Source organism: Apteryx mantelli, chromosome 1, assembly GCF_036417845.1.
Source record: "Apteryx mantelli isolate bAptMan1 chromosome 1, bAptMan1.hap1, whole genome shotgun sequence".
NCBI lineage: Eukaryota > Metazoa > Chordata > Aves > Apterygiformes > Apterygidae > Apteryx > Apteryx mantelli.
The window spans coordinates 212,537,799-212,553,353 of record NC_089978.1 but is presented as its reverse complement, the minus strand read 5'-3'; the positions used below and the strand labels follow the sequence as shown (position 1 = coordinate 212,553,353).

At 35.2% G+C, this 15,555-nt stretch overlaps 1 protein-coding gene across 1 annotated transcript in view; it reads left to right on the top strand.

Moving 5' to 3' along the window:
- The window catches only part of SEMA3E (semaphorin 3E), a 71,666-nt gene that overhangs the window by 17,179 nt on the left and 38,932 nt on the right, over positions 1–15,555 (top strand). Inside the window, exon 4 of the mRNA XM_013943991.2 lies at positions 14,174–14,267. Coding sequence (XP_013799445.1) covers positions 14,174–14,267 — 94 coding nt within the window. The remainder of the gene's footprint in view (positions 1–14,173; positions 14,268–15,555) is intronic.

The window sequence follows — 15,555 nt, the reverse complement described above, 5'->3', positions numbered from 1 at the left end:
CCTCTAAGTGAAAACTGTATGGCTTTTAGACTATAATATGTATTTTCATAAAAATTAAGAATATAGGAATTTGAGAACTTGATAGAATAGCAGGACTATATTTTCTACAACCTTAGCCATTGCAATTTACTGAACAGGTGAAAGAACCAATTTGGTGGAAGAAAACATCCGATTGAGACTCTTGTTCTTGGGGGTCTCTGGTCCTGTGTTGCAGGAAGATGTGCTTCATTGTTGGCTTATAACAAAAGTTTAAAAGCCATTAGGTAAGAAAATGGAATATTACAGTCCTTCATTTGAACTGTGATGATATCCCAAAGCCGTGTTCACAATCATATCCATACTGTATGGGATGCTGCATCCTGATTGAGTATTTCAGTAAAAAGGCAATGTTTTTTATAAAAAGAAGCATTCTGCCTCCTGAATAGAATCTGCCTTATATTCTTACACAGCTATAAATTCATCCTTTCCCATAAAAAATAGGCGTGAGCTGTGTCTTGCAGAACGTCGAGTTCTGTCAACAACCACTGAAGCCAAAAGGAGATTTCAAAAGGCAGAATTTGGTTGCCTAATTGGCAGAGCATTACTCCTTGGAACTTATGGAAAATTAGAAACTTTAAGCTGCTCAAAACACACAGTAAAAATGTACATTCCCCAAATCATCAGTCTCTCTAAAAAATAATAATCTAACTTATTATGTAACAATTGAAAGGTGCTTTGAAATCTTTCACAATGAAATTGTACCATGATACATTACCTATGTTTAAATGTTTCTTTCATTAAAGCTTTTCATGGTTTATAAAAAATAGTATCATGATACTATTTCTTTGGACTTAATAATTATATTTGAACATATTGATCATATTAAACAATAAGCAATATATATTGGATTTATTGGATTCTGCCTCAAGCTTGGGTCGAACTGCCAGAGTAAAACCAAATACTTTTTTCTAAATCAAATTATTTATAAATTCTTTGACAAACTGTATACCCATTTCAAAAATTAAATATAAGCAGATGAATGTAGACATTTTATTATAATATTGATTTAATTGATATAACTTTGAAATTCCAGGCTGTTCTCTTTAGTATAGCTGTTGCTACCTTTCTAAAAGCATAGAATTATAGTCACTGATAGCAACATGCATCTTTTCTCTTTTTCTCTCTTTCTAATTACTTTGGCTCTGATGAATGTTGCTTTCTCAGATATAAACATTTCAACTAATTACCCAGTGTTTTACTGCCATTTAGAAATAAATTGCAAATTGGTAAAAATAGGAGTGCTGACTTTGCAGATATAACAACTAAGTCGCTGTTTGCAAAAGAGGATACTACAAAATCTTGTCCAGCAAAATACAAGCAAATTAATTGCCCACCAGTAAGTGGGTTAATTATCACTGACTTCATGAAATGCTTCCAAATGTCAAAAAGGCCATGCAGGTCAGAAAAGGTTGGGTGCCTCCAGTGTGTATTTGTCTATCATCCAGAAATGAAAGAGAGCTCACTTCATTAAAATCAACATTCTTTTTATGAAGAAAGCAAGTCAGAGATCCTCCAACCCAAATCTTCCATGAATTCCAAGAATTGAATCCTTCCTAAGTGCTCTCTGAGAACAAATCTGAGATAAGTTTTCAAAACAAATAAAAAAGATGAAGGAAAGTGGAGAAAAAGTTACCTTGCATCCATTCTTATCAAATGCAGTTGCAACTGCCAACAGCAGTTGTCACTCCTGTTGCTAATGAAGTCACCAGAAGAAAAAAGAAAAAAAAAAAGAGAAAAGAAAATAAAGAGTCTGCATTGTCTCTTCCTTTTGCATTTGCACAAATTTATCAGTTTTGTTAGTAGAAGAGTACTGAAATAAGTAATTTCTGTATCAGTCTATATTTTTTCACCACTAGCTGCTAGCAATCAGCATTTCTATACTGTCCTATATAGCTCAAAATACCTTAGGTGAATTATGATGAACCTTAGAGAAATCAGAGGAGCTACCCGCAGTCAAACACTGTTTTTTTATCTTAATGAGTTATCTACTCACCAGACCAATATGTTTAAGGGGGAATTAGGAGGCCTTCCAATGGTCCAAAGTGCCAACCCCAAGAAGCAGCTTTAATAAATCCAGATAGGAGTTCCACCAAACACAGATAAAGTAAATTCAGAAAGAAAACAGTTTTCAGAAATTATATCCTATTTTTTAACAGACTGTGTAGTGACAACAAGACACAGCTGATTTCTGGAGAAGAGAGCATCTCTGCATGATAAAACCTGTAAGGGAATGGAAGTTGTGGAGAAGAACAGTGCATTAAGAATATTTCTTCCAGATTATGTTCAGAATAAATCTTTAAAGCCTGTTACAAAGGAACAGCCTTTAGTGAGGCAGCAGGTGTATTTGTGTGGAGTACAGTTCAGTCATGCTGGAATTTCTGCTATTATTTGTAATCTATGTTTCCCTTAATTTTTCATTGGGTGTGGAGGGAAGGGGTGGACTTCTTTTTCAAGATATTCTGAGATGTGGAACAAGAATAAAATAATGTTCAGCTTTGTGATGAGCCTGTGCTATTGTCCTCTCTTCCCAAACAAAAGCAGACAAGTTCTTGCTGAAATGAATTGAAATAGAAGTTAAGAAAGAATGTTCCAGTCATACCTCAGTTTAATTTTCATATGATGTAATTTTTGTGTTCTTGGCTAGCATTTGGTCATTCTTTCAGCTGCACCTCATTCTTTTTAAGAAACAGAATGGTATACATATTTATTTCTATTATTCTAGGATATTATTTCTGATGTATCTTTTTATAATCAAAACAAACAATGATCTGCCCAGTTATTCCCTCTCCATTCTTTTTTCTATTACCTCATCTCCGTTCTCGGTTTGCAGAGGATTAAGGAGAAGGAACATCTGGTTTCACTGATCAAACAGAAGTGGGTGTTGGTCAATCCTTCATTAGATAAAATGTGTGACAAATTCTTACCCTGAAAATATTTGCTCAGAGACGCAGTGTCTCTCTTTACCGCCGCTATTTAGAATGTCATCAACTAAATCTTAGCATGTTTATCAAGTCAATCCATTTATGGAATTGAATATGCAATGCTAAATACTATGAAATTGCTTATTTATTGCAGACTTCCCTATCTATAGTGCATGTGAAACTAGTCATTAACCTAGGTGATCTTTAAAGTAGTGTCAAGAGTTCATGTATGTAAAATGATGCTAGATAAGTGTCATAATTTCACAGAATTTAAGACTAGAAGGGATCATTACATCATCTGGTCTGAGTGCCAACTTCACAGACTGTTAAGTTGCACCAAAGCATCCTAAAGCCCCAAATTTCTGCTAGACTAAAGCATTTCAGATTTTGGAGGCTGAAATATGTGTGCATTTCAAGAGAGATTAAAATGCCACCTAAGGCCATAACAGGCAGGAAATTAATTAGGTGAGCATTACTGCTATGTTCACAGCAAATGACAAATGTGTTATGATGGGGTGCGGGGGGAGTGAGCAGGAAGGCCCAAGACCCCAACAATCTAACCTGAGGAAGTATTTCTATTTCAGCCCAGAAAACTGAGCAAATACTAGCCAAGTAACACATGGAAAAGATTTTCTGCACCAACTCAAAGAACAACCCTATCTCCAAAAGTGGCTAATCTCTGATCCTTCAGAAAAAAAGATAAACATATCCACTTGTGACACAGGGAAAACACTTCCTTCCTAACCAAAGCTCCTGGTTATGTGAGAACCTGAAGCATGAGATTTGGTTACAATAATTATCTTAATGAACAGTTGGATATGTGACACTCAGTAAGGGATAAGAGGTAAGGGCAGTTCTGTTCCTCCCATGCTTCGTAAAGAAAGGGATGAATGGCTATTGCATATATAGGAACAAAGGCCAGAAGGGATCACCAGAACATTGTATGCTGTCAGTCATACTGCTGCATTGATAATTTCTCCCAGATATTGAATTAAAACATATTCAGGAGAATATATATTGTCATTTCAAAGACTCCAGATAATGGCAACTCCACTATTTCTGTGGTAAGCTGTCCCAATATTTAATGACTTTCAGTGTTAGGAAATTGCCACTTACTCAAGGTTAAATTTATCTAACTTCAACTTCCTGCCATTTAACCTTTATATACCTTTGATAGCAAAGTTGAAAAGTCTCCCACTATCTTTTCCACATCTTTTTCATATGTAAGTACCTATATACAAAGATCAAGTCACCCCTTTGCTTTTTTTTTTTTTTTTTTTTTTGATAAGCTGAATAAATATAGCTCCTTAAATCTCCTACCACAAGGATTCCTCAGTAATATTTGTGGCCTTCCTGTGAACTCTCTGCAGTATTTTCACATGTTCTGGAAGTGTAGACACTAGAATCAGACAAACTATTCTATGTTGTGTATATAGGCAAAGTCACTTTACTACTCCTCTTTGATATTCTTCTTTTCATGGGTTCAAGAGCACATTAGCCATTCTTGGCACAGCATCACACTGTTATTGTAGTATTTGGTCACTTGACCCGAAGTTCTTCTCTTAAGCCCAAAGTTATCCCATTTAACTTTGAACACTTAGTTGAGGCACTAACTGAGGTACCTCAGTCAAGTATTTGGAAGCTCAAGTGAACATCAATCTGAATCTCCACCTTCTAGGGCATTTTCATGCACTTTACGTATAAACTGTGCTCCTCATTTCAAGATATCCAACTTTGGGTATGGTTGTATTAAAATCTGTGATGTTAGCTTCTGATATTAACTTGTTATTCAGAGCATTCCACAACCTGAATGCATTCAGAACATTTATTAACCTATTCTCTTCATTATTTATGCATCAACAGTCCTTTTGTGTCTTTTGTAAACTTTACTCAGAAAGAAGTCAGATGATCATTTAAATCACTGATAAATTAAAAATCTATCTATTCTATCAAGAAAAAAACTTAGGAAATCTTTCAGTAAAGGAGGATTCACTGATGCATACCTAATAACAACTATACCATGATATATGTCAGCAGTTTATTTTTACCCTAATAACTCACAATGTACAATGTTTCATCAGATGGCTATGTACTAATTCAAATGTCTTGGAGAAAGCCTAATATTCAGTATCAGCACAGTTGTTCCTATCAGTCAGTTTTATACATTGTAACAGACAACAGGTGTATCTGACAGGACCCTCCATCCATAAAATGGGGTGAATGACATTAATTACTTTTGTATACTGTCTAAGTATGGCCATACTTGAAGTTTAAGGTCAATTTGGCTGATTGGTAGAAATTATGAATTGATCAACCATATGAAATAAATTTTCCACTGTATTAGACCTGCCCTTTGCAAGATAAAATACAGATGGTCAAGAGAAAATGAATCAATAGGGAGGAATAATGCTATTATCCCAAAGAGAAAGAAATATTCCACCTGTGTGGTCATTTGAGGGAGTAGGTAAAATATTCCAGTTCTCATCATACGAGTGGTTAAATTCTGCCACTTGCATTTATGATGGAAAGTTCTTTTCTAAGTGAGGACACCTGGTGAAGTCTATGGGACTGTTTGAGGAGTAAAGGTACTACGCAATAAGGTGTTACTCATCATAATTAAAAATACCAAAATACTGAAGAATGACAACTTTTGTTTAATATTTTTGCAGATTTACAAAATGCCCCTCTAATACTCTATTATTCTGTTATAATTTATGACTAAAAATTTTATATTTGACTGAGATCTATCTAACAAAATTATTTCAGATGAAAAAGTGAACTAAAAAGAAGTATATTTCTTACATTTCTAATATATCATCAAGAGGAAACAGCTGGAGGCTCCACGGGCAGTGGGTCCACTTCCCTGCCCTTTTTTCCAGAACATCCCACATTGGCATGCCCTCTTGAAGCATCGCAGAAGGCTGTTGGCTACCTAGGCATCACTCCGTAGAGACAGAGAACACTCTCCCAGGCTATCTCCTTTTCTTCTGAAACCCATTCTCAATTTTGTCTTCTTTGGCCAAATCCATCTGTTGCTCCTTTCACCAACAAAGCCTAGACCGTAAACTCAGACTACAGAGAATTATCCTTCCTTTTTTCTTTCTTCCCTAAATATTATGATAGCAGTCATCGAGTGAGAGGAGTTTTGTCTGGGATTCACTCTGATGGGAGCCTCACAACCTCAAGACAAGCTTAGCCTGTCAAAATCAAGGATGCAGGTTGCCCTTGGCTATCAAGACTCAGTTCTGTATAAAGATAGTGCAGTTCCCCAGAAAACATCTTCCACTTTCGTGTAGTACTTTTGTACTATCTGTAGCTACTCTTTCGCCTAGGTATTAGACTATATCTCCATGCACAACAATTTAAACCCTTCGATTGTAGAGATCCCTTATTCAGTCCCTTGAACTTTCATACATATTAACCATCATACTTGTACAATATAATCATAATTTATATCGCTAATAGTTTTCTACGCCGTAGGACCTTAACGAGTTTGTGTCCAGCTAAGGTCATGCAAAGGTGTGTATCCTAAAATCCTGGTCAATTCAATCACCTCTGCTTAATTACTCTGAACTCCTAAGGATGAATGCCTGTGATTTCTATATGCAGTTGTTACTATTGCCAGCATATTTCGCATGCATTAAATCAGGGAAATATATTATTTCTGTCACTTTAGGCTAGATATTTTGACAGAAGTCACAAATTGCTAATCCTTTAGCAAACCCAGACAGCAGTCTGACACAGCTCCAGATTTTAAACATGTTTTTACATTGGAGCCCAATATGTCTTAGTCGTTTAACTGTGGAATAAAATGCATAGACCTGAAAAATACATCTGAATTTGCAGGGAGGATTTAATGTCCATAATATTTTATGCACTCTCATCCCAAAAGACGATTGATCTTTTCAGTATGTCACTGAATAGTAAAGAGGATTGAAAACAGATCCTCAAAAGAAATACTACCCCCCAAATAATCTTAATTATGTCAGATAGTGGAGAACTGACTATTTCAGCTAGTTCTTTGAGGATTCTGCTCCTAATGTTGAAACCCCATTTGGGCTGGGAAAATAAAATTGAGTGGACATGGAGAGTGTAATTTTCAAAACTGGTGATCCTCTGACTATAGACAGAGCAATGTTTTGCCAGTGCTTAGATCTGTTTTGAAAATGAGTACTTTGATTTTTTATAAGCTATTACATTTTGAAAAGTTTTTTTTTTTTTTTACTGCTGGAGCATTCCAGTGTTACTCACCAGCATATCTGCATGCCTGTGTTGTTATGCTCATGTAAATAGGCTAGTAGGTTTCAAGAGTAGCATATTAAAGTATTTGAAGAACGGGGTCCTTTATGTGAACTCCATGGGGCTTAGGATTTTTGCGGAGAGTATTGATTCATTTTCTATTCGTTTTAGATTTTGAGTTTCTAAAAGGAGGTGGTTGTCTTTGGTTTTCTAATTAAAAGTATTAAAAGTGTCTTTAAACATGTTCTAGTATTCTATTCTGTCTGAACAATTGTTCATTTTTTATACTGATTTATACCAAACAGGCACCTATCTAATACCCAGGATTATAATTATCAGAGTATTTATGCTGCTTATACAGATTTTTTTATAGGGTTAATTTTGGCTGCTTAAATACCAAAGGCTTTATGATATGAAAGGTCATTTCAGGCCTGACGCATTATGTTATCTTCTGTTGTTATGTAAAGAATTAATGTTTTACAGTATATCGTTTTTACCATGTGCCTTGTTGATGAGGCAAATGTACAGATTAAGAAAGGTCATGGAGTTGAGAGTTCATTTTGGAGCCTTATATTTGAATTATATTTTATGCTGATTTACAGACATGTTCTGTGATTTTTCAGTTTTTTTTTTTTTTTAATGGTGAAGTCAAGGTTCATCCTTCCTAAAAGAAGCCTCTGCATAGTATATTCAGCATGTTTCTCTATGTCAAAATAAGAATGTAAGGATAAGTGAGTATACAAGAAAAAAAGTGAAAAAAATGTTTTGATAATATACAGAAAGAAAGAATATTTGCAAAAAGTGTCATGTGAATTTATACTAAAAACTTTTAAGTGCAAAAGATATAATGAAAACAAAGAAGAGGTGTATTCTGTGAATTACACTTCATTGTCTATTGGGGTCACAAAATCTCTCTGGATTCACTCAATATTTAATTTCTCACATCAGAAAACAAATCCAGTGACAAAATGCTCTACAAAGCCTATATTTGATTCATTTTAACCAAATCACATTGAAAGAAGTTCTTTGGTTCCTTGAGTTGTGTGAATGTGCATGAATGCATATGGGTGTGCAAATTGCTAAGTTTTTGGAGGTACAATGTTAAGATTAAACCTGCCTTAAAAATTATATGAAGAAATCAGAACATACATATGCTTTCTTCGAGTAGGAATTGCACATCTGCTATATTAAATGTTTTTAAATAGTTTTTTCTATAGAACAAAGTCTGTTACTGTCCTGGAGATTTCATAAATTACATTAATTCCTATGGAACTAAAGACTGTCAATGAAGCTGTAAGGTTACATTCCCGTTGGGTGCCTAACTTGATGAAGTTTTTAAATCACAGTCTTTCCCACGACTTGCTTCTTTGTCTTGTTTCTTTGTTTTTACAGTGATATTAAGAAGAAAATAAATTGTGTATGTGGAACTAGTAGATCCAAGAATAATATCCCCTATTGGGGACAAGGGTCTTTGTGCAATTCTCATTAAAAACAAATGAAAAATTGCAATGGACTTTAATGTAAGTGTTCTGTGAGAGGATATAGCCCTGCAACTGAAAGTTAACCCTTTGTAACTGAAAGCAGCCCTGATGCTCTTGTGCATCAGTGTACAGACACGCGAGGAAAACACACGGTCTTCTGAGTAGGAATGTGAAAATCCCCTTGGCAGCCCTTGCAAACCTCCTTCGTTTGCAGCTCTCCCTCTCACCCTGGGCTTCAGTCCCCAAGTCGGATGAGCCTAGGGGAAAGCCCACTCTACCAAGTGTCTCGGCTGGCCTGCTGGTTCATTATGACATTCTTCTCTCTCAGGGTCAATGCAATCCATCTCTTCCCAGAAGTCTTTCTTCCTCCTCAAACAAGGCACCATGATTAAACAAAGTCTTTGCTGTTGACACTTTCTTCTTTGATGCTTTAGGAATTATTTGAACAGAAAAAAATAGAGTGAATTATATCACACTAGCATCACATGGCTTTTTTCATACTTTCAGAAAACATTCATAACTCCTCACAAGTGATGCATCTCTGTTTTACATTTCCCCCTTTCAACGGACTTTTTGCAAGTGAACATTCTTAAGGTTCGTCATAGTGCTCTTTAAAAATGCTTGAAAATACATGACCACTAATATGCAAAACAGAAATAGCTCTTGCATATAATGTTATTCTTACTTTATGTCCATATAACTATGAAATCATAACTCTATGACTAAATTTTACCCAGTGAGTTAGAGTAATAGTGAATACACCCAGTGTCAAGAACTAAATTCACAAAAATCTGCCCAGTCACAACACTCTAAATATGAGTTACTAGCCCCCAATATAAATTATCTGGACTTCTTAAAAAAAAAAAGAAAGAAAGAAAAAAGGCACAGTAGTGCTGAAGAGTAGACTTTGGCTATACTGTTCAAGAGTATATGTATATAGTTAACTATGTAATTAAAGATTCTGAAGTGGTTTAAATTTCCTTTAAAAATGCCAATATGATATGTTTTACTTTTTTATTTACCTGGAAGATATTAAAAAATGAAATTGAAAAAATATCCCTTTACAGAAAATCAAATTATTTTTATCTTAAAAATAATTTCATAGGAAAAAACAACCAAAACCCCTATAATTTTAAGTCCCTGATTTAGTGAGAAGACATAGACATAGTTGAGAATAGGCATAGGTGCTTTGCTGAATAGGAAGAGAAGTAAGCATATGTTTTAAATTAATCACATGCACAAATGCTTTCTTGAACCATAGCAAAGCAGCACTTGGTATGGGAAAAAGCAATTTTCTGCAACAAAAGTTAAATGCAGTCTTTAAATTTTAATGGCTCTGATTGACCTTTTTCTTCATTATTATTTATAACCTACATTCTTCTTCATTGTCTAAAATTATCAATTCACATTGAGTTAATGGTAAAATGGTTGCTGCCCTTGGAAATATCTTCTTTTTCTTTTTAAACTACATGATTATTTTAATAATAGTTGAAAGTGTATTAGGTTTCCTGAGCCATAGGCATCATAAATCAAACCCAGAGCACCATTTTTTTTCCAAACTACATGTATAAATTAGTAATTCCACTCCCAGTCCCCCATATGTCTCTTTGCGTGACTTTCACCCTAACCACTGAAAAGTGCCTGTAAAATAAATGGCAATGTTGAACTGCTGTGTTGTATAATCTGTGAGGAAACTGTCAGTTTACTTCTGACATTTCTCAAAGGATTCCAATGTCACAAACAGCAAGAAGGGTTAGAATTATAGTATTAGCCTTCAAAGCCGATTATTAATGTGCAACGCTTATTTCATTTAAATTGGTATCCTGTGGAAGCTGACGCATCTAACACCTGATCTTCAGTTACTTGCCCCAGTGCTAGGAATAACTTATTGCAACCATGGAATATTTGGTATGCTGTCCTAAAAGGTGAAGGTGAAAAACCTCTCTTGGAAGGAGTCATTGATTACATTTTACAGTGACTTTTCAGACAGTTTCATGCATCTGCAAGCATTTATGAGATACACATCCTGCTTTGTGTCAAAAATGGTGAGATCCACTTAGAAACTTCTCCAAGTTGCACTGAAATCCAATTTTTGTCTACCTTCACTGTTAGTAATGGTTTATATACTTAAGCCTCTATCCTTATTCAGAAATTCCAGCTGTTAAACTATAGATAATGAAAGGACATTATGTATAGTACCTAATGTTTTCATTATACAGTTATATAGTTAACTATAAACATATATGAACCATGAATCATAAAAGAGATGGGTTTATCTTTACTATTGGTTTCATTTTGATTCTCAGAGAAAAGGTTCTCTGTAACAGTAGAGGAGTTAATTGGTTAGGGGTGATAATAATAAAAATCCAGTTTTAGTTAAGTTGTTCCGTGTGCAGATTTCATGCGTATAATAAGGTTTGCTATTTCTGTTCAGGTTTTCTCATGTGGAATATGTGTTCATGTGCTTCTGTAAGGATCAGGTCTATTGCATATAATCAGCATTTGCAGTGTTGTCAGTGCTTTAAGGATACAAGAAATTTGTCTGGGTATTTGCAAATAAAAAGACAGTGCACATATACTTTGAAATGTCTGATCAACTTCTCTGAGTAGTATAGTTTCCATAAAGCATCAGGCATTGCTGAGCAGCATAGAAAATATGCACAGTAGCTCCACAATGACTCCCATCTGTAGCACAGACATGTCCCGTACTTCCCTGTGTGGAACAGCACGGGGAACTATGTGGTCTCGGGTAGCACTTTAGAGCAAACCTCTTCTGTTATTTTGTGAGTTTTACTTTGAGCTTTGGACTTGCAAACTCATCTCAACATCTTGGTGAAATCTATCATTAGCTTTTTCCCTTTTCTTTGTGGTACTATGCTTTGATTTAAAGTGATAAAAAATCCTTCCATGTCTTCTGGAAGGTTGCCATACTGGGCCAAGTTTTACTGATGTGAGTACTCTTAGTGGAGTTTTATCTAGGGAAGATCTGAATAGGAAATGTGGCTTATGATGCATAGGTGGGACCTATTGCCCTCCAATACAAAATATTCAGCTCCCTATATAGGATGAAACATGAACCACAAAATATGAGTAATAAAACTTCAAGTATTGATTCAAAATATTTTTGTTTCCACACTTCATCTTGTAGACCTTACTTGAGTATGCTTTTCTTTAACCAGTTTTAAATTTGTTGTTTTTTCCTTTCATTGGCAAGTCCATTTTTCTTTTATTGCGAGAAAAAGTGAACAGAGAGCATTAGGACTAGAAAAAACTATTAAATCTGTAACTCTCAATTTATCTTTCCACTTACTTCTAAATCTTCCCTTCCAAAAAAATGGGTTTTTTTTCTTTATTGAACTGATATATTGACAAATAGTTTAGTCAATATCCTAGAAGAGAAGCTTTTTCATAAATAACTTATATTTTAGTACCTGATTAGTGAAGAAAGAGCATCAGGCAGTCAGGTTCTTTTTAGAAATACTTCCTTAAATCATATTTTATGACAATAATGACTCCCTAGTCCATTTGTGTGCTTTCAGGAGGTTTTTTTCTTTCACTTTCTGAGTTCTCCTTACTGTTCTTTTTCTACCGTTGACCCAAAATATCACGGTATTTAGTTTCGAAACAGAACTGGTATGTGATGTTTAAAAAGTATGGAATGGGGCTGAGATTTCCACACAAAGGGAGATATTTCCTCTTTGTTTGACATTTAACCAACAGCATAATGGGAATAGTTACTACTGATGTGTAATTGAAGCTGATTCAGCAGAAAACAATATGCCTGCAACGCTGGTCTCTAGCTAGGATGGCTATTTTCTGCTGCATCATCTTCACCTTTAACATCAGTCACTCTACAGGATAACGTGCCTGGGTTTGGCCAACACAGGAGCTTCTGGAAAGGTGAGATTCTGAGTGCCTTCTTACCTCACGGAATTTAAGACCGCTACTAATGTTTCCTGGTTTTCAATGGCTTTTTTATTTCACGTACATACGAAACAGATGTTTTATTTTTCCGGAACTGTATTCTGTGTTACATCCCAATTTTATGGAAACTCTCCAACTAATGGCATTCTTACTTTTTGACCAGAAGTTGCAGCAAAATGGCATGTATTATTTAGACAGATGGGAATAGACAACAGGCACATCAGTTTGGCTCATCTGGGGACTAAGGACTGAACAATGCTAATGTTTTGGAGTGGAGGGGCTTGTGAGAAATTCAAAATAAATTGGTTTAAATGAAACACACAGAGAAATTCCATTATTCACCACAGAGTGGGAAGTAAAATACAATTTTCCCACTTTCCTTATATCCTTTTCTTTCAGTACTTTACTTTGCTTTTTTATTATTGTTTCTCTTGCCAGTTTTCCATCTCATGCAATGGGCAATATCTCTTCTGTTTGTTTGTTCCTAGTATGTATTTTATGTTTGCCTTAGGAGATATAACTAGCATAGGCGAAACTACCAGGAGAGCAGGGAGTATTACTATTGGTCTGGGAGCAACTGCACTTACTTGGGAAGGGGCAGGTTTTGTAGGTTGTTGGGTGGGATGTGTAGACATTAGGTGAGTGATCTGGAAGGAGAGGGACAATATAACATTACAGAGAGCAGACACAAAGCCAGGTTTCTGTGTCTATGAAAAGTAAAACTACCTCAAAATTCTAGGTGACTTGGGGTCTTGTCACATGCAATTTTATGCCTGACGACATTTGCCGTTAGCATATTAACAGCCTGAGTCTGAGATTAGTTTGCTTGAGTAGGTAGGTTGAATTTCTCTGATATGTTGACATAATCTGTATTTCATTAGCCTCTGGAGTAAAACTGTGACGTAGAACTTGAACTGCCAAAATATCATAATATGTATTAGTCACAGGATTGATGAGTGGCATATTTTTATGAAGGTGAGCTTTCTGTCTGTTTGACCTTTTATTCCTCTTTTCTTCCCTCCATGTTTTGTGGTATTTTTTTTGTTAACATATAAATACAAAAAATAATCAGACAACAATTTTCTGGTAAATCCACTGCAGAAATCACATCTGCTCTGAAAACTCTAATCAGGGATTCATTCCTAAAACATACTTGCATGGAGAAGATATATAAAAGCCTCAAAGCTACCAACAGAAGATAACACAGCATGATATATTAAACAACTACTCAAAAAAATGTTTAAAAGGGAAAATACATTCCATAGTTAGATATCTATCTAATTTTTAGATAATTTGGAGAAAGACAGAGGAACCTTTACTCCCTATTGCTATAGCAACGAAACATTAAATTTAGTGCATATTTTAATGACTCTTTTGGGGCAGTGCACACACAAAGGTGCTTTGTAGAAATTTTCATGACAAATATATCAGTAAGCAATCATAATTGTGTTTTGTCCCTAATGAAGTCTATCCAGAACAAAGGTATAACTAAATTAAGCTGGTCTCTAAGGACTTTTTTCTTTGCCTGTAGTGTTTATGCTGTTTTCTGTGATTTTTTTTTTTTTTAAGGATCATCTGTTTCAACTGGAATCGCACAAATTTGAGAGAGGACGAGGCAGGTGCCCTTTTGACCCCAGTTCTTCCTTCACCTCCATCTTAATTGGTAATGATCTTTATGTCTCAAACTTCACGGGTCCTGTCAATCTGTCACCCTAAGTCTCTTTCTTCAGCACTCCGAGGTGTTGTCAGCCTTCCACTGCAACCTTCCACATGTCAGACTTAATCCTAATGGTGCTGCTCACATTAATTTTACATTCCAGGCAGTGATAACTTCAGCAAGAGTGTCTCATAAAAGTGAGTAGATGGTATTTTATGTGCGCTGTTCTGCAGGGGTAATTGGTTGTCGTGTAATTTTAGGAATAATAATTTCCTGCTTTCCTTCAAAGCACAACAGTATGTTTAGCTTAGTCTTTTACACCTGCAAGAAATACACAAAAATTAATATTTTTCATCTTCAGAGACTTAATCTGAATAACAGGCATCCTATAAAAATGTTTGCAAGTTTAACTTTTCATATCTGAGGCATTTGTTGTATATGTAAAATTTAGCTTTTTTAAGTTCAAAATAGAAGACTTTTTTCAACACCTTCTTCTAATAAAGCTACCCAAAACTGATGATTCTCTGTTAGGAGGGTTGATCTTATACCTGATACTTATAAAAACAGAATTCAGTCTAAGTCTTACAGTGTTAGAAGACTGCTGAGATGATAGCACTCCACTTTGTGTTTTGCTGGTAAGCATATCACAGAAGGGCTGGGACCTTAGAAGTTCTAGCAGAGCAAACCGTATGTTTTCCCTCTTTAATGTGTTCCTGAAAATATTTTGTGAGATAAAGCAAATTCAGTCTAGGCAATATTATAGTACATTGGCTAAAAATAGACCGGAACAGCAGGTAAAGGGTGAAAGCTAGATGCACTTAGGGAGTAACACATTGGCTTTGTGTTTTTAGGAAACATAAACAAGGTGAAAACTGAGCATTCAAAAGGAACAGTCACTGAAAGAGAGAGCTAGAAAAAAAGAATCCAAGGATCAAGTATAAATTTTCAACTTTTCAGGAATAAAAATAGTTTAGGATTTAAAGACCCTTTGACACTTACTTTTGACTTCAAATCTTAAAATTGGATCTTAAAATCAGACTGCTAAAGTCTCTAATTGTGAACTAAAATGATACAGGTCACCCATAGTGATAGGGAACTGTTGGCCATGAGTGATAGACATATTTTTACAGGCTAGGTTTTTTCATTCCTTTACATCACCAAACTGCTTAGAAGAAGAATCACCACTAGTAATGTTAAATCTTTCATATTGTAGCAATTCATCAAAATATTGTTCATTATTAGACATTGTTCCTCAAATTCTTAATAGTTCATGACTTAAGTAGTCCTGACAGAA